Genomic DNA, 19,373 nt, shown 5'->3' on the forward strand with positions numbered 1-19,373 from the left:
CACGTGTTCCATGCCACAGTCATACAACTTTCAACCAACAAGTATTTCTTAAACTCCCGTAGGCTCTGAGAACACGACTGCGGGGCTGGGGAGAAGGCTTAGCCCTAGAGAGCGATTACTGCTCTTCCATAGGAGCTGGGTTCAGTTCCCAGCACCCATGTCAGGTGCTTCACAGCTGCCTAACTCCAACTCCAGGGCCTCTGACACCCTCTTCCAGACTCAGGGGGCATCTGAACTTCCATGTGCACGTACCCAAACATACATAATTTAAAATAACATTTTTTTAAATATAAGTCTTTTCACAGAGCTAATGTTCTGGTGGGACAACTGAAAATACATTTACTTGCGTTTAACGAAAAACCTCCTGAAAATAAGCAGCTTGTAGCCTATGCGGTCAAACAGGAAAACAAGTCATCAAAATACTTTCTTTCTGGAAAACACGATTTTATGTCATTCTTAAAGGAAAACATTCGAGATAAAGTACACTGTAGGAAAAATAGACATGTTTTCAGCAGAGACACAAGCAGGCGGTGCAGAAAATTCATGTTGCAGGCAATTTGGAGGTCTCAGAAAGATCGGCCACTTGCTGACTCCTGTGTGCGTAACCAGCTTTAAGAAACAAGCTATCGCCTGCAGTTGCGGCACGCTGCAGCTGTGCACCTGTCCTGGCCAGCCTTGGTTCTGTTCAGTAGAATGCACACATAACTTCCCTGGGACATTTTGCCTATTGGTTTAGTATTGGCTTCCTTGGACCATGAATCACAAGGCCCTGTTGAACCTGCTCAGGTTTTCCGGGGCTCTGTCGCCACCTAGTGACCAAGGACCAGTACCCATCATTTTAGAGTCCATCATAGCAGAGCCTAAAAGAGTTAGTGGTTCCTGTACATAGTCCAGTAACAGTAAATAATAATAATAGTAATCTGTGTATTACTTTCTAATTAAAATATTTTTCATATAATATGATCATGGTTTTTCCCTGCCCAAACTCCTTCAAGATTTTCCCCCACCTCCCTATGCACCCAGATCTACACCCTTTCTTTCTCTCACTAAAAAACAGGCAAGTAGAACAAACAAGCCAACCAGAGTAGGAAAAAAAAAAAAAACACAAACAACAGGAAGGTGAGCCAAAGAAAAAGCACAAGAAACACCTGCAGACGAAGACACACAGAGAGAAATCCCATAAAAATGCAAAATCAGAAATTATAATGTATAAGCAAAAGACCTGTAAGGTTTAAAAAGATAAAAAGAAAAAATCTTAGGCAAAGCATTAATGCCATTGAGCTTGTTTTTGTGTTGGCCATCTGCTACTGGGCATGGAGCCTGTCCTTGATTGTGGTTTGTGTACCCAGAAAAACTCCAGTGGAGAAAACTGTTTTGTTTTTTGTGGGGTTTTTTTGTTTTTTTGTTTTTGTTTTTGTTTTTTGTTTTTTGTTTTCCTTTGTGAGCAGCCGTCAACTGGAAATAGCTTTTGGGTTCAGGACTAGGGTTTGTGTCTGCTTCCCTTTTTAGCACTCAGATCCCATCTCCCTTTGACCCCGTCGGGCCCCGTGCATGCTGCCGAGCCTCTGTGGGTTCATTGGTGTGTTAGCCCTGCTGTTCAGAAGACCTTGCTCCCTTGGTTTATGTACTTGATCCCAACTGGCTCCTAAGGTTTTTCTTCCTCCTCTTCTGCAAAGTTCCGTGAGCCCTGAGGGGAGGGATTTAATGAGACATTCCATTCAGAACTGGGTGTTCCAAGGCCTCACACTATACATTGTCCAATGCAGATCTCTGTACTTCTTCCCATCTACTTGAGGAGAAAGCTTTCCTAATGATGGCTGTGCAAGACACTGATCCTTGAGTATAGCAGAATGTCATCAGGAGTAAGCTACTTTATTGCTGCTTTTAGCAGAGCAGTAGTACTTGGATTTTTCCCTAGGTCCGTGCCTTATCTAGTTTCAGGTTCTTGAACAACCGAGCAGTGTCAGACACGGGTCGGTCTTGTGGAGTGAGCCTCAAGTATACTCAGGTAGTGATTGGTCACGACCACAAGGTTGTGCCACTACTGCACCAGACAGGTGCAGACAACCATGCAGACAGGTCGTCACTGACGGGAGCTTTTGTACCTGGGTTGGTGTGGACCTTTCTCTGGTAGCTCGCGGAGCATCTTCCAGTACCGGGAACTAGTCAGTATGGGTGACGGCTCTAGGTAGACAGCAGCCATGAGAAATTCTCTATGTATTTTGATGAGAAAGGCTTTTGAATTCTTTTAGACTGGCCTTCAGAGCCTGACAAATGATTTTTAAGTAGTACCATAATGGTTAAGAGTAGATTCTGAGCCAGGTGTGTCACCTGTAATCCCAACACTCAGGGAGGCAGAGGCAGTTGGATCTCTGTGAGTTCAAGGATAGTCTGGTCTACAAATCAAGCCCAGGATAGCCAAGGCTACACAGAAAAACCCTGTGTCAAAAAAAAAGTATATTCTGGTGTTGATGGTCTTTGTTTAAAAATCTCAAAGCCACAGTTTGTTATTTGATCATGCCTTGCCTTATCCCTATCTTGTCTGGGGAAAAGATGAAGGAATAAAAGAAATATATAACAGAGACAGCTACCTCATAGGACATTGTGTAGGTATGTTAATATAGGAATATACAGTTTAGTGCCTGGCTTGTAGCTAGTGTTCAATAAAGTTAGATGCAATAATTACCAACAGCAAAGACTGAAGCTCTGCGATGCATAACAGCTTTGAAATCACTAAATATCCAAGGTTATGCTTCTCAAGTCTGAGTAAACGCAGTTGATGGAAATACTTTTCTCTGGCCTCTTTGACTCCCTAGGGTGGAACTGAAGGCCTGAGCTTGAAAGCTGTTGCCTGATTCCATACTTGCTGTACACACACACACACACACACACACACACACACGCACACACGGCTCTCTTTAAACCCCACTCTTTTCTTGATGCTTACTCCTTCCTTAGTGTTTGCATGTCTTCTATCTTCCAGCCTCTTCAACTTCTCACCACCTGTCTATAAGAACAAAAGAGCAGTATGTCAGGTTAAAATAGAATGATTCCAATTTGTAAATGTTTGTTTATTTTATGTATATGAGTGTTTTGCTTGCATGCGCCTGTGTGCACTGCATGCGTGTCCGGTGCCCTCAGAAGTTGAAAGAAGACGTTGGATCTCCTGCCACTGGAGTTACAAATGGTGGTGAAATGCCATGTGGGTGCTGCACACTGAGACTAGGTCCAGTGCTCTTAACCACTGAGCCACCTCTCCAGCCCCAGGATGTGATCCATTTTTTAAAATAAAAACCTGTTTTATGTGTATCTGCAGAAATGTCACGAGGGAGAGAAATAGCAGTACTTCAGTGGTGTTTATCTCTGAAGAAAAAATGAGACATTAAATACATTTCATTTGATTTGTGGGTTTGTTTTTTTTTTTTTTTTTTGGTCTGTTTTCCAAAGCTTAACAATATTTACAAGTTTAAATCGTAAAAACTTTTCTTTAAAATAAAATGATATCAGGGATTTGAAAGAAAAATCCTGCCAACTTCAGCCTCCGGAATAGCTGTGCCCTTCTGCTGCTGGCACATGCAGCTGTAATACACAGCGTACGCTATGACGTAGTTGGTGGTGGCCTGAAAAGGAAGGGGTTTCCCGCTAAACTGAAGCTCAGTATTCTTGGACTCGATCGCTGCCACACTGTAAGGGCGTGAACGGGATAGATATGAGTGGCAAGCAACAGAAAATGTAATGTCTGTTATCTTTCCCTCTGTACAGGCACTTCCTCCATGCACATTCTTCTGAAAGAAAAGATGTTAAACCAGATCAGAACACTGAAGGCGGCCGAAATATACCCCTACCAAAATCTGGAGGCTGGGATGGCCAATACACTCAAGCCAATAGATGACTTCTGCACGAAGTTCTTTGTGGGAACAGAGGTAAAACAGAATTGTTCGGTTTTTAAGTCACAACCCCCCTGTCGTAGCCTTATGACCTCTGTTGTACAACGGCTGCTGTTTTAAACACATAAGACAATATTTTCATGTTTTAATACGTTCATTTGTGTTTAAGATCTTTAACTGAGATGCCTCATAGGCTCACATTTGAAAGTTCTTTAAAGAGGCCTGGCGGTGTAGCCCAGTCAGCTGAGTGCTCGTCAGTGTGCCCAGGTCTGGGTCCCACTCCAGTGCCACATAAAGCAGGCTCGGTAGTACACACCTGTAACCCCAGCTCTCAGCAGGTAAAAACCCAGAGGCAGAGGAGCACAGAGGAACACACGTTCAAAGTAACCCGAAATAGGTGACCTGGAGTCTGTGGACCAGCCTCCCTGTCTCCATCCCTAAGACACCGAGGGACCATGGTCTCACTACTCCTGTCTCTTCCCACTTGCATGGCTGTCCTTCCTCTTGATCTATGTTGGACCCTTCTGCCTTCCCTTCTCCTTAAAATGGTCATAGATTAGCACTAGACTATACAATGCTTAAGTGAGAGTTGAGAGCAGCACTTCCTGCTCTTGCCTTTTTAGGCTAAGCGTTATGATATGTCTTCCTTCTCCATCTTATTCCAGGTCTTTATTAAGCCCTGACTTGGCTAAGCACTGAGGACAGATCACTGACTAACCCAAACCCGTTCTCACCCCACACATATATACCTCAGAACGTTAGGAAACCCAGCAGCATGCACAGCAGGCCTCCACAGCTACCCATGTTACACTGTGTGCAAAAAGCAAACTCAAATCATCTTGAAATCAAATACAGTAACAATTCTGAGCCTTTCTTCCCTCCTGGTAGGCTGTATTCTCCTGTCACTAGGTTAATATGTTGTTTTTCTTTGTCTTTGGGCCCTCAGTCTCAGCACAGAAACAAAAGCTCTCTTGCCTCTGAGCTTGCCCTTGCATTTACCCGGAGCCTCTTATCTTTCCAGGAAGGTGAAGTGATATACACAGACTGGAAAATGGAGAGAGACTCTGAAACTGGACGATTTATGGGTAAGTCTGATGGGCTAACCTGTTATTAATAAGGTCTCCTCTTGTTTGAACGTGTTATTTACATGCAGTAATGAGATTCGGTCATTTTTACACACACATAAACATGAAATGTGTTTTTATCATCTTCACTCCTCATTGCCCTCTCTATCTGCCTCCAACTCCATTGATCCCCTTTATTGTCTCACTTGGTCCTTTTCCATTCATTTACTTAGTGGCCCAATACTGAGCCTGCATACATGGTCCTGGGTGAAGGGTTATTTATAGGAGCGTGAGCTCCTTTGCCAGTGTCTACAGCATCTCCAGCCACCACCAACTATCTTCAGATATTCAAGAAGTGGTGGGGCCTGGTGAACCCCTACCTGACTGAAAACCATCACCCGCTGTTAGCTGCTCAGGGGCGCTGGGACCTCATGGCTCATCTCTCCCTTGTCCTCAGTTCAGGGCATCAACAGGCCCCATCTTCCACAGAGGTTATGCCATTAATCAGAAGCGCTGTGAAATGGGGAGCGTGATCATAATGTGTATTCTGAAGACAGCCTTCCACCTCCCTGCTTCCCTGGGCCCGTACTTCCTTCTCTGACATCCCTTGGGGATGTCACTATACTTATTAGATAATCCGTGGACGTTCATGGTGGATGTGCCTGCTGCATGTCAGACGCTGCGTGGCACGGCAGTAGTCGTCTTCTCTCTTATTGGATGTCTCGGCAAACATGGACCCCTGGTCTCAGGCATTCTCTTACAGCCAGCTTTTGAAACCGATTTTGAGCAGAACCATGAGGGAGGGCTGGCGGAGTCATTTATTTTAAATCAATTTTATTCTATTTTTATGCTACAGGCCAGACATTGGTAACAGCAGGTGGGGAAGAAGTGTCCTCTCTGGCCTATTGGGAAAGGCATACAAATGGCAGCATTATGGTTGTAACCGAACAGAAGGTGACGTAGAAGTCCAGAGAAGAACTGTTTCTCTTGGGCTGTTAAGAAATGGGTCACATTAACTGGGCATGATGACACATGCCTGTAATCCCAGCACTCGGAGAGGCAGGGGCAGGCAGATGGCTGTGAGTTCGAGGCCAGCCTGGTCTACAAAACGAGTCCAAGACAGCCAAGGCTACACAGAGAAACCCTGTCTCAAAAAAACAAAACAAAACAAACAGAAACAACAACAATGACAAAAAGAAAAAGGAAGAAGAAGAAGAAGAAGAAGAAGAAGAAGAAGAAGAAGAAGAAGAAGAAGAAGAAGAAGAAGAAGAAGAAGAAGAAATTGTCTCAGTTGGACCATTTTTCAACTACAGTTGAGCTGACTCCTAAAGGGAGGATTGGAAACTTTTCAGAAAGATTTGATGGGGAAAGACCCTACTTGTCAAAAGAGCAACCAGGGCAAGCACCTGGGAGCCCAAAAGAGCAGTGGACAGGCAGGAAGAGGGGAGCTCAGGGCTGAAGCACAGCAATCCAGAGGTCAACTGTATCAGGACAAGGGCCAGACATCTGAGTCCAGGTAGCAAAAGCTTTGATTGCCTTAATGAGAGTTTTAGAGCCATCTGTATGCAGGAAAAAAAAAAGCCTTGGAAGGGAGTGAGGGCTGGGTCAATGGGCCTGGCTGTTTGTCAGTAGGACTCCTAATGGAAGCAGGATGAGCAGTCCCAGTGGCTTTGGAGAGCCGGCAAGGACTAGCAGGCAGGTGTGGAGACAGTCATATTGCAGAAAAAAAACATGGCCAAGACTTGTAGCAAATAAGATAGGGGTGGTTGGAATGAAAGGGAGTTGCTTTTCGTTCCTTGGCCTTTGGTCCACTGCCAACACAAAGAAGAGCCTTAGAGACCCTGGAAGCCATCAGCCAAGCACTGTGAAGCAGGCAGCGCTGAGCCAGCCTCCGATTCCTGTTGGATGATGCTTGTGGGATGGGAGAATTGGTACACAGCCTCACTGAGTTGTAACCTAGGCGCCCTGTTCACAGTCTGTGGGCTGTAGATGTTTTCCTTGTGAGCTCCCACCCAGCATCTTACATAAGTGCCAGGGATGTTCTCTGAGTGACACCCAGGCAGAGGCAGCTACCCGTCCCTCCTAGTCCACTTAACTCTGCATAACTAGGCAGGAGAGTTTTCTCCATCCTCTTAGGAGAAAAGCAAAACAAAACAAAAAAACTTCTGGAAGGCCGATTACCCCAAATGAGATGGGGGGTGGAGCTACATCAAATATGACCACATGACCTAAGAGGCAAGCCAAGAAACTCAGATCTGAATGATGATGTTTGACATAATTGTCTCATGTGGTAGAGTCGGCACATATCCACGCCAGGCACTGTGGGAACACTTCCCTGGACAAATTCATGCCATGGTCACAGCAGCCCTATGGGATCTCTCCTTGGGCCTCAATGGCAGCCTTTGAGCCCAGGCAGTCTGCCACCAATCTATGCCTTTTGGGTTATTACAATTTTCTTTTAACTGCCTGGCCTGGAGGCTCTGGCACTCTGTTTAATAACTTAGGGACAGTCCCACTCATTGTTGAAAGTCACGCAGGTCTTCCAAAGGACGCTAGAGAGAAAAGATTACCATAGGATGTTAAAAAAAAAAAAAAAAACAGACCTTACCCTTGTGGAAAATACCAAGGCTGATCACACAATTCTGAAAGGGTTTCCAGCCCCCAGGACAGCCCTGTTCATGCAGAGACTGTGTGGAGGGAAACTGCCCCAAGGGCAACCCCAGAGAAAGAAACAAAAACGTCAGGAAAAAACAACGTCACTAGTGTCTGGGGGTGTCTTCTTCCAGGAACTTTCCAGACCTCTAAAGAAAGCCTGGGAAATATATGCTCTGTGATCGATTCAAGATGCAGCCTTAGAAACTGGGTCTCTCCCTCCGGATCCAAAAGAGCTGCCTTTCTGTTTTTTTAATTCATCTGTGGGCATCAGACTGTGCCTTACTCAGTGTAAAACAGTGGGTCTTCATACTGTGCCCTGACCTAAGAGACTTCATCTGACAAGCAGCTTTGGGGTACACCTTGAAGCTGGGGGACAACTTTTGGAGCCTAAGGGGCATCACGTGCCTGGCACCACCCACAAGGCACAGACTGATGAGTGACTCTTCCTGAGAGTAGAAAGGATGCCACTCTACAAATGTACCAAGGTGACTTGGGACAGCAGTGAAACAAGGGAAAAACCAAAAAACTAAATCAGGGGAACTAGCCCCAAGAACTTAATCAGACATTCTAGACCTAGGAACATCTACAATTCCCTCACTGGACCCCATTAAAAAAAAAAAAAAAAAGGTGGGCGCTTAGCACTACAGAGACCTTGGTTCCCACAGGCCTGTCAAGATCCACAGGCAGAAAACTCCCAGATACCTTTGGAACTGTCTGCTACCCTGCTGATATGGCCTGTTAAGAGTTGATGCCTACAGGTCCTTTTCACCCACCCGAACCTGCCTTCGTTCCTCTGCCTCTTCCTTAATCTGGACCCAGCCCTGCCCTTCGGCCTTTGAAACCAGACTGGACTGTACAGCTCAACTCTGACCAGGCAGCCTGAATCCACAGCCAGCAGGCCAGAGCATGTTCACCAGCTTGGTTTGGTTGGCCCGCTCACGCCCTCCCCCGGCTGCATCTCCATCAGCCTCTCTGCCTGTCAGAACCTTTGAATCCTCTGGAACCCCACCTTTTAGCCCTGTGTAGTCATCCTGTAACCTGCTGTTAATGTAAAACAACAACAAAACAGCTCCCACCTCAAGAGGGTTTATTCGGAAGCCAAATGATCATGTTCCAAAAACACAGACTTGGGTTACCCTAAATTCTGTTCTTCAAGTATGGATTTTTTTTAAAAAGCTCTTGAAATTTTTATCGTAACAAAGCAAAGAAAGCCACAAATCCAAACACTTTTCAAACACGTTGTTGAAAACACCAGGCAGGTGTGTCACGGGACAGTGACAGAACCTCTGCAATGGTCTCAGCTGCTGCCTGATGACCCCTAGCTATGGGCTGAGGTGAAGCCTGAGACCTGTTGAGATAAGGATGCTGGCTGGGAATGGGGAAATCAGCTGGTCGGCTTACAGGCAAACACCTTGGAAGTGAACAAATCCATTTTTGTCCTTGGCCAGAAGCAGAAAGCATTGTTGGTTCCCAAGCCCCAAGGTCCAGTAAAGAATTCTGGTTTCTTATCACTTTCTAAATGAATGCCTCTGCCTAGAAGCCACACTTGAGCCTATGACCACTTGAGCCTTAGTCATAGGCTCAAGTCCTGACACTGACGCCTTCGGGCAAATAGCTGTGAGATTATATTTCTGGGTTTTCACGGTGGGAATGGGTTATTCCAAGTCCCCAAATCCAGCTCATCTCCTAAATGGTTTCAGGGTCTCTACTCTTGCGGGGAGAATATTTCAGGAGCCTTGGGGATTGTTGGGGCTTGACCCCTTCCTAATAGACTGTCTCTGCCCCTAAATAGAGACACAGTTTTTCTGATCTATCCCAAAGCTGGGAACCAAACTTGGAAGAGCAGCCAGCGTGTGTAACCACTGGGGCAGCCCAGGCTGAATAGCATTCCATCTGCACATCTACACACCATTTTGTTCAGCCATTCACTCATGGCCGCTCCCGCCTTTCTTCTGCTGCAAGTGGACAAACAGCCTTTCAAAACCCTCCTTTATCATTTTCTTACAAAGCGTAAGGAAGGCTCTTTCTCCTTAATATCCCATCGGTGTTTGGATGGGTGGCAGTTCAGCCCTCACAGAGCATTAAGATGAGATACAGAATAAGTTGGCAGTTTTAGGGTAGAGCAGTGAGATGTCGCATCCTAAGCCCCACCAGCATTTATTGTCATGGCCATCCCTGGAGTCTGGAGCAAAGAATGAAGAGCATTCAGCTCAGCAGCCAACCCTGGTAGATAGAAGGAAAACCCAAGCTCTCATCCCAGTGTGCTCTGTGCAGAGAACAGAGAGGCAGGAAAACCCTGGGGCCTGGAGCAGAGGCCCTGGAGAGCTCTGGTCTCCACATGTGAACTTTACCTTTCTTAGCTGCAGTAAAGGGAACTACATCAAGCCCGTTGCTCGTGCCAGAAACCAGGCTGTTCTTAGCACTTCGTCTTGCTCACTCTGCCTAGCCAAGCTGTCCCCATATCTTGTCCCCATATCTTGCTCACTCTGCCTGGCCAAGCTATCCCCATCCTGTAACCTGCTGTTAATGCAAAACAACAACAAAACAGCTCCCACCTCAAGAGGGTTTATTCTTGTGAACAAATGTGTTCTCCCTGCATCTTAATTCAAGTCACCTCTCTCTCTCTCTCTCTCTCTCTCTCTCTCTCTCTCTCTCTCTCTCTCTCTCAGATTAACAGGAGTCCTCACTGGGGTCCCCACCTTGATCCCACCTTCCTCTAACTCATTCTTCCCATAATAGCCAGTGTGCTTTGGGAAACATCAGTGGGTTTGAACTAGACTCGTAGAAAGACATCGCTCTATGGCCTTGGTCTGGACTCTTTTCCTGCAGGGCCCTGCAGAGTCTAACCCTTCCAGATCCCAGCCATCTCCCATCTCATGCCTGTACTTCCAGCTTCCATGGGGGACAAAGGCACCTGCTAGTCCTCTTCCCAGGATTTCGGTGTGTGTGTCTGTCTGTCTGCACTGCTCCTCCATACCAGAAACTTCCCAAATTCAACTACTTGGAAACATCTAAGACCTAAATAATTCGTTTCCCAGACCATTTAGTCTAAGCTAGAAGTGATCCTCACCACTATTGCTTGTAATGGTTTGTCGTTGGTCTTGCACATGGGTGGGTTTCAATTATTTACTGAGGCATTTGTTTCCTGGGTATCTTTCCTTTCTACTAGATTGTGAGCCACTTGAGAGCAGGGCCACACTGGGTTACTAGCTAGCCATTGTCTACATGGAGACCTTTGCTCATACAGGCAACCCACAAATATTAGTAACTCCCAGACTGGAGTAATGAACAGGTGAACTAAGGGGCACATGGTGTGGCCCAGGGCCTGAAAAGCGACCCTGGGGACACGTTTCTATGACAGATGGTGCACCCAATCCTGGCCTTGTTTACTTCCACAGCCAAGAAACCCGTGAACCTCTACACTGTCCACGACGGCGCCGTCCACACTATTCAGAGGTCGCCTTTCTACAACGACATCATCCTCACTGTTGGGGGGTGGAACGTGGCCATCTGGAAGGAAGAAGTCATGGTAAGTCCTGCCTGAACTGAGTGGGTGGGAGTGTCTTTGTGGTCGGGGAGGACAATAGGAACCATGTCCCAGGATATCGTGCCTCCAGGGCACTTCATAGAGAAATGAGAACAGATGGTCTGGCTCCAGCTTGTCAGCAGAACCAGTGGGAGCCTTTGAAAATAGGACCACGATGAGCCTTTCTTTCCAGAGAGGAAGTAAACAACACAGCAAGGCCCTTGTTCTCTGAAACCTAGCCATGTTTTTTTTCTTGGAAACATCTACCGTGGCCAGTTCATCATCTGACTTGAATTTTGACTCCTTGAGAACTGGAAGGTGGACTCTAGTGACCAGATGAAGCCCAGGGCTCGCTGGGCCTGTCCACTTTTCTTCTGCACCAGGAACGTGTTGGCAGATTTAGGACATTGGCCTTTGTAGAGCAAGGGCCCAGGGTCGGCAGAGCACGGGCACATGTGAGCACCAGTGAGATTTGGTCAGGATTAAGTCCAGTCCTGCCAGATAGGAGCCAGGCTGCCAAGCCTAACAAACAAAAATACTGGAAAAAAAAAATAGTAAATCCAGTAAAGCGGGAGCAGGGCAAACCAGTTCTTTTCTGAGGGAAACCTAAATTACTATGCCCCTTTGGTGAGAGATATATGAGCTTGTGAAAAAACTGGAGGGCAGGAGAGAGAAGGAGGCAGAGAGAATGTGTGTGTCACAACTGAAATATACATATTCTTTCACCAAATAACACTGCCTTTGGATCCTTAATTTGTACAAATAATTTTTAAAAGAAATGTGTCAACATTTATACACAGGGTGCCACTGAATAAAACAGAAAGCTATTTAAATCTCCATCAACAAACTTTCTAACAATTTGCTCTGTAGGTTTTGTTTTCTTGTTATTTATTTTTCCAATGAGGAAGTTTTGTGGTCCGCAGAAAGAAAACTAGCATGATTTCTAGAAGACTGGCAGGAACCAAGAGCCAGGATCCCCCAGAGACTAGAGGCAAAGAGAAAACGGGCACAAAGGGCATGGAGGCATGAGTTGGGGGTCAGCAGCCAGGCTTGGGCTCCTTCTTCCCTCACAAGGTTGCCTACGTACGGGTTGTAGAAGGCAACGCCAGGCCTTTGCTTTTGTCAGTGAAGACAGAAGGGGCATTTGGACGGCTCCCATGGGTAGACGGACCTCAGTGAGAGAGAGCATTTCCTAAATTTTATTCTCTGTAGCAACTCCCCAAAGTTAGCAAATCATCTCATGGCGGAAGTGGAAAAAAAAGATGATTTCCTTATGCTTTGGCAGGCTGAAGTTTCTCTTCCAAACATATCCACAGCCACCTGAGTTACATACGGTGTCCTCAGGCTGCGCTGCCGACTTCCGGCACGCGGCTGGGGCTCACTGCCGCCTCGGTGACTTTTACATAGCTGTGACAAAAGCACGTCAGTGATGACTTCAGGGAGGGAAGGTGTGCTCTGGGCGACTGCTGCGTGGTTCTGGTCCCAAGCTGAAACACGGCGTCCTGGAAGCAGCAGCAGGCAGAGAGGCTGTGTAGCTCAAGATGGACAGGAAGTGGGGCCAGCCCCAGGCCCAGTGTAACCTTCAAAGGCGTGACCTCCTCCCTCCCCCAACAGCTGAAGTTTCCAGAACATCCCAAAATAGTGTCACCAGCTGGGAACCAAGCGTTCAGCACATGAGCCTGTCGGGGGCACGTATTCAAACCATTACAAGAGACTTTTCCTGTGCTTCCCTTGGAGGGCGGTGCTGTTGCCATGAGTAGCAGATCTCCGGAGGCAGATGAAGAGGAGGAATTTCCTTACCCTGTTCTCCTGTACCTACTGTGGACAGACCCTCATAGAAATAATAAGGCCAGGGTTATCAGGACTATCTGGTGCTGAACCGAAAGGTTCAATCTTTCCTAGAAAGCAACTAAAACAAACCAAAAAAAAAAAAAAAAAAAAAAAAAGAGGTTATTTAAAAGATAAATGGGAGATAAAATAACTTGTCCTGTGTAAATCCCACAGCACTGCAGGCGAGATGGCTCAGTGAGTAAAACTGTGTAAGCCTTATAAACTATGTTTGATCCCCCAGAACCTGTAAATGGGGAAAGAAAGCGCCAGCTCCTCCCCCTCTCACGTCTACATGACTCACTTCTGCATGTAGCATGTGGAAGTCTCTCTCTCTGTCTGTGTGTGTGTGTCATTTTAAAAAAATAAAAACAAAACCCTACAGCAAAAGAAAGTAAGACTTTCCCGTGAGATAACTTATGGTTAAGTAATTATTGTTGGTTAAGCTGTACTAAAAAAAAAAAAAAAAAAAAGTCATTGTGAATTTCCCTTAGGTCACAAGAGACAAAAAAATCTTTCAATGTGTCTTTTAAACTTGTATTTAGACTGGACCGCTTCTTCAAACATGCTGTGCACCAAAAAGGTACACGGCAGGGCACTGGTCACTGACAAGGCCTGGCGTCTTCTACATCGGCCGAGAGGATGGATATGTCGATATCTGGGACCTCCTGGAGAAAACTCACGAGCCAACCCAGTCCCAGAATATCTGCATCACCATGATCACCTACATCAAACCCTGGACCTTTTCCTGTATGTTCACTCTAATCCACAGTGTTTGGCTGCACCAGGAACACTCTGGCACTCGCCTGAAAAACCTCCCTCATTTCCCTCCTACCCGTCCTTTCTTCCCTCCTCCTGCCCCCTTTGTGTCCTTCTCTCTCTTCTGTCTCCACTATTCCCTTTGCTTCTCCAACAATATTCCCAACCTTTCCTTCACTCTTGCTCCCAAACTCTGGAGGCCCCAAGTGTCCCTCTGTCTGAGCTCATCCGCAGCAATCCTCAGACTTCTGAGGCCAGGCTGAGGCCCATCTCGAACCAAGGAGCGGAAAGCGGCCAACCTGTCTTAACCTGGCAGGGTGGTCCTAAACCTTTGCTGCTGTTTTCTGTCCACTTCTCTTCCAGAAATGTTGAACTCTATTTCTTTCTCAGAATTTTTAATGTTCTGTAGTGATTCTCCCATGGGGCCACATCAAGCAACTCTCTTCACAGGATCACGCAGTTCTCTAGGGTTATATACCTATTGAAGCCTCAGTCCCTGGGTTAAATATGAATCAATAGCAATAGACTACCAAACAAGCATAAATTCAAGGATGTCTCTGTAGAGAACTAATTCATTTCCTTTGTTTTTTGTTTGTTTGTTTTTTCCTGTTTGGAACAATTATTATTTCCCGTGTAACTCCAATATATATGTCTTTGCTGGAAGATGGTCCCCTTGTTTCCAAGTCTATAGACATAAGATTGTCTCTGTGATTTCTTTCTTAGAAACACCCCACCTGGAGACTCAGCTTCAGAATCTCTAGAATGTCTCCATCTGTTTTCCCTTCAGGCAAGAGGCACAACCAAAGTATGCTATCCTATCTCTGGTACAAAACACTGGCTTTGCACCTGCAGGTTCTGGGTATAGGATTCAGCGGTTTGAGCCAGACCTCCTGAAAACGAGAGGAGGGAAACATCAGGAAGCCATGGAGAATGAACATTCTCACACTTCCTTTTTTTTTTTAGCAGCATTTTTGTCATGGGAAAAGTGTGGTTGGGGCTGTGTCAGGGAACCTCATGTACACAGTGCTGTGTCTGTGCCGTGGTGCTTGGGTCAGAACCTTCCCGTGTGCCATCCCTGCTTCCTGAAGACCACGGAGAAGAGGGGCTGTCAGCCTCTCTCCTCATATAGACATAGGGAGAGTGAGGCTTGAGGGGGTGGGAGGCTGACAAAGACTCGGAGTTTAACTTTCATCTCATCAGCCGGAAAAAGTGACTTGTCCGTGTTTATACCATTCAGTCATGAGCATCCGATAGTTGCCAGGAGCGAAGCAACCACAGCAGGTCCTCCGGGAAACCACAAAATAAAACAGGTTTTGAGTTTCACCTCTTCAGATGACTTTCTGTTTGTTGAATTTCCCCCCAATTTTTTTTTAATCTTTCAGCTAAGCAGCAGTTTATAGCCATAGCTGACTATTACGGGACACTGCATATCTTAGAAATTCCTTGGACATTAAGTCATCCTTCCTTTAACGAGGTTAGTAACGTTTTGGCTTTGCAAGTTTGTTTCTGAGGCATTTCTTATTTTTAAATTTAAACTTATTTATTGGTGTTGGGGTGGGTGAATGCGATGGCACACTGATGGAAGTCAAAGTGCGTCTTTGAGGAGTTGATTCTGTTACCACTGGTTACCAGTGATTGAACTCAGATCTTCAAACTTGGCAACAGTAGCCTGACCTGCCAAAGCATCTTGCCAGCCTTTTGGGGCAATAACTTAAAAGTGTGTTTAAAATGCTGGCACTTTTGTTTTACAAGAGAATGAGAGGCTTACATGTTGTAAATGACAAAAGAGTACGTTTTTATCATATGAATTAAGTAGTTTGATGCTAAGACAAATAACCAAACACAGGATGGGACAAAGCGCAGGCTGGAAGGACAGCTGACGTAGAGGGTCATCATTTTCAAGTTGAGTTTAGATCTGTCCTGTCAGTGATATCCCCCTCGAATACTCTGCTGATGCATTTACACGTCTCTCCAACACCCTCCCCAACCTCAGCATATTGCTTGCCCTGCATTTCAACCGGCAATCCTTTGCCCCCTCCAACCCTGTACCCCCCTCCAAGTGTTCTAAACAATGCTGAGAATGAGGGTATAAAAGGCTCAATTAAAAAAAACTATAAGTATATATGCAGCTAATACTAAATATATAGATTGCAATCTACTTATTATGAGTCCTATCACCAGTCCAGGTCTGACAGGAAGCCGGCTTGCCCGGATTGCCTTCCCCAGGTCATCTCTGATGGATTCTCTGCTAATGTCCATACGCCTGCACACCAAGCCCTCCAGGGATCTAGAATTCAGCATTGCTTCTAGTCCCTTTAAAGTTGCCACAGAGGGCCAGAGAGATGGCTCAGGCATTAAATGCCTGACTCACAGGCAGAAACACAGTCTCTTCATCTGCGTTTACCAAGTTCAGCTGAGGATATGCAACCTCAGTCTCCTGAGTAAGAGGAAAGAGAGGGGGAAAGCAAGCTCCTAAATATTTCTACTATAAAAACTATGGGGTTCTGTAGCCCTCTCCTTCCAACTGTAAGCGTTCCTTTTCTAGGAGCCTGCAAGTCACAGGGACCTAAATGTAAACACAGAAGAGTTCGTGTCTCTGGCCTGCAGGCCCAACCTTCAGACTGTATTCACCTAACCTGTGGGTCACGACCCCTTTGGCAAACCTCTATCTTCAAAACGTTTACATTTCGATTGTTGGGGTTTGGACAGGAACAGCCCCCATACCCTCAGATGTTTCAATGCTTGATCCCTCTGCCGCGGCGCTGTGAGGAGGTGTGGTCTTGTTGGAGGAAGCACGTCGCTGTGGGGAGTGGGCTTGGAGGCCTAGTGTGGGCTCAGTCTCTTTCCCTGCTGCCTGTGGGCCAAGAGCTGTCAGCTCGTTCTCTCACTACACATCTGCCTGCGTGCCACCATGTTTCCCAGCATGATGACAGTGGGCTAACCTTTACACTGTAAGCCAGCCCAACCAGATGTTTTTCCTTGTAAGAGTTGCAGTGGTCATAGGGTCTCTCTACTGCAACAGAAGCCCAAACCCTAACTGAGACAGCGATTCATAACAGGAGCAAAATTACAGTTAGGAAGCAACAGTGAAAATAACTTCATGGTCGCAGCATGAGTAACTGTATTCAAGGGTCTCAGGAAGGCTGAGAGCCTCTAGTCTAAAGGAAATGAGGCATTCGATCATGATTTTTCTGCCTCTCGGTTAGGAAAGCCGTTCTGAGGTTGAGATCCGCTAGAGCTGGGAGACGAGGTGGGAAAATCCCAACCACAGAGCAGCAGGCACTCTCACTAGGCCTTGTAAAGACCACTTGTGTCCCTGTGGGGTGGGCTCATGGCTGGCTTTGTTTCTGACAGGTATCGAGTGTGAACTACTACTTTGAAAGAGAAGTCAAGCATCTGGAGTACGTCCAGCAGCGCAAGACTATCCGTGAGCAGGAAAAGACCGACATGGCCCTAGAGCTGGCGAGGAAGAAAGCCGTGAGTGAGATTTCAGAAAGAGGGTTGCCTTCCTCGCCCACCAGGGGGAAGTGTCTCTGGGCTCATCTGCACGCTCCATGGCCTTATGCTGTGGGCATCAAGAAGCATTTCTTTGATTTCCTAGATCACTGTGGGTGAGAGCTGCCTGCTACCCAAGTAGTGAGATCCTATGCCACTGTTGTCTGTTTATTGCACATAGGTGTATTCCAGGTGGCAAGGCTCTATACAGCTCACATATGGAGTAATTCATGAGTGGTCAATGTTCTCCTTCTATCTCTAAGTCCCAGGGAAGGAACACAGGTCATCAGGCTTGGCAGCGGGCACCGTACCCACTGAGCCATCTTACCAGCCCTGTCACACAGCGAGATCCTGTCCAAGTCATCTTTCTCTGATTCACTATAATTCCAAAGTCCTTGAATGTAGATGCAAATATTCACAGATGAACACATTTGCTACATGGAGTTTTCATGCCTGGTGAATGATGCTTTGAAAGGGGCCATACAAAAAGGACCAAATATGGAAGCCAAGATGTGGAGTGAAATCGCATGGATCTGGAGCAAGGCTCCCGTCTCTGCTGAACTTTGGTTGACCTATCTGGGAAATGGGAACACCAACAGCTGTCAAGTGTGAACAGCTACCTCTGGAGATGGCTGGAAGGCTTTAGGCTAAATAATGTGATCACCTGCCCTCAGACGGTGGCCACACTAACTTTAGCAGTGAACAGATGTGAGGGAGAGGTGCGGGCAATGCTGTGAGCCCTCATACAGAGAAGCGGGTAACTTACAGCTCACACTCAGCCAACACAGGAACTTGATGTTCTGCAGGCCTCACTCTCTGGTTTCTCCGACTCTGTCTGTCTGTTGGTTTTCTGTCATGTACTAGAACTCTGTAAATTGTTCTTGCATTCTCACCTGAGTTGCTCCGGTTCGTATTTCTGTTTCCTGCTGGCTTGTCTCCTCCTTTGCTTCTTTGTCACTAGTTTTCTAACTGACCCCACCTGTGGGCTCTTCACAGCCAGGCACATATCATCCTCCAAAGTAACTTTCCAAGTGAGAGCCCGGTTCTCCAGGAAAAGCACCAATAGCTTCTGCACGGGTCACTCACTGATAGACACGAGCTCACAATCACAGCAGAGGGCTCGTTTCAAAAGCTGCCCTTGATGGAGACAAAGTATGCAGCAATCCCAAGGAATTAACTGTCCATCTGGGCTGTAGGGATCGGGAGAGGGGAATATAGAATGACCCTTTCACAGGGGTCACTTAAGACCCTCAGAAAACACAGATATTTACATCATGACTCATACCACAGCAAAATTAGTTATAAAGTAGTAACAAAAATAACTTTATGGCTGGGAGTCACCACACAACAAAGAGTTGTGTTAAAGGGTTGCAGTGTTAGGAAGGTTGAGAACCACTAGTCTACAGAAAAGCCATGAAGGGCAGGCTTTTCCCCACTCCTCTAGCACATCACACTGTTGTCCTGTCCATCTGTCCTCCTACCCAGGCACAAGACCGCGCTAGACAGCACCCAGGTCAGCTCCTCCTCATTCCTCTTTGGATTCCTCTCAAGCTGCCTGTGGCTTATGGAGCTTCTTGCTTATTCCCACCTAGAAAGTCTATCAGAAGACAAGAGAGGTGATGGAGGCGGAGCTGAGGCTGGAGTTCGAGAACTACCTGGACCTTGAGAAGAGCATCCTCTTCAGCCTTGGCCTGTCCAAGGACACAGAGAAGGTGTCGACCTGGATCTGAGGTGGCCGAGATTCTCGCAGGTGGTTCCTGGGGACTCTGGCGGACTTCCCTCCCTCCTTATTGACTGTGTTTTATGTAAGGTGAGATAGCAAACTGGCCAGATATTTGTAAGCGTGGGTTTTCATCTCATTAGTATTAAAGCAATTAAACCCTGGCAGATTTATTTCAGTCTCATTCTGAATTATTGAACTGTGTGCAAAGTGCAGACTTTTTGAATAAGGACATCTATATTTTCCTATAGTGGTATCACACTGCTGCTCCCCAATCCTGGTCATGCAGAAACCCCTAATCCCAGGGAGAAGCAGAAATCAAACATAGTTTCTTCCCATCACATTGCTTTTGGTCACCTCTGCCAAAGGAAAGCTTTCCCCAAGATGGTGCTCTAAACACAGTTCTCACCAACTGAATCCAGAAGTTTCTTTTCAAAAGG

General features: G+C 46.4%; 1 protein-coding gene across 2 annotated transcripts in view; it reads left to right on the top strand.

Annotated features, from left to right (window-relative positions):
• The window catches only part of Dnai3 (dynein axonemal intermediate chain 3), a 55,174-nt gene extending 36,078 nt beyond the window's left edge, over positions 1-19,096 (top strand). For both annotated transcript variants that reach the window (XM_060392571.1, XM_060392570.1), the window contains 7 exons: positions 3,763-3,923; positions 4,909-4,972; positions 11,005-11,135; positions 13,505-13,709; positions 15,101-15,192; positions 17,073-17,195; positions 18,806-19,096. In XM_060392571.1, coding sequence (XP_060248554.1) covers positions 3,763-3,923; positions 4,909-4,972; positions 11,005-11,135; positions 13,505-13,709; positions 15,101-15,192; positions 17,073-17,195; positions 18,806-18,943 — 914 coding nt within the window. In that variant the 3' untranslated portion in view covers positions 18,944-19,096. The remainder of the gene's footprint in view (positions 1-3,762; positions 3,924-4,908; positions 4,973-11,004; positions 11,136-13,504; positions 13,710-15,100; positions 15,193-17,072; positions 17,196-18,805) is intronic.
• The last annotated feature ends 277 nt before the right edge of the window (positions 19,097-19,373 follow it).

Source organism: Meriones unguiculatus, chromosome 10 (genome assembly GCF_030254825.1).
Source record: "Meriones unguiculatus strain TT.TT164.6M chromosome 10, Bangor_MerUng_6.1, whole genome shotgun sequence".
Taxonomy (NCBI): domain Eukaryota; kingdom Metazoa; phylum Chordata; class Mammalia; order Rodentia; family Muridae; genus Meriones; species Meriones unguiculatus.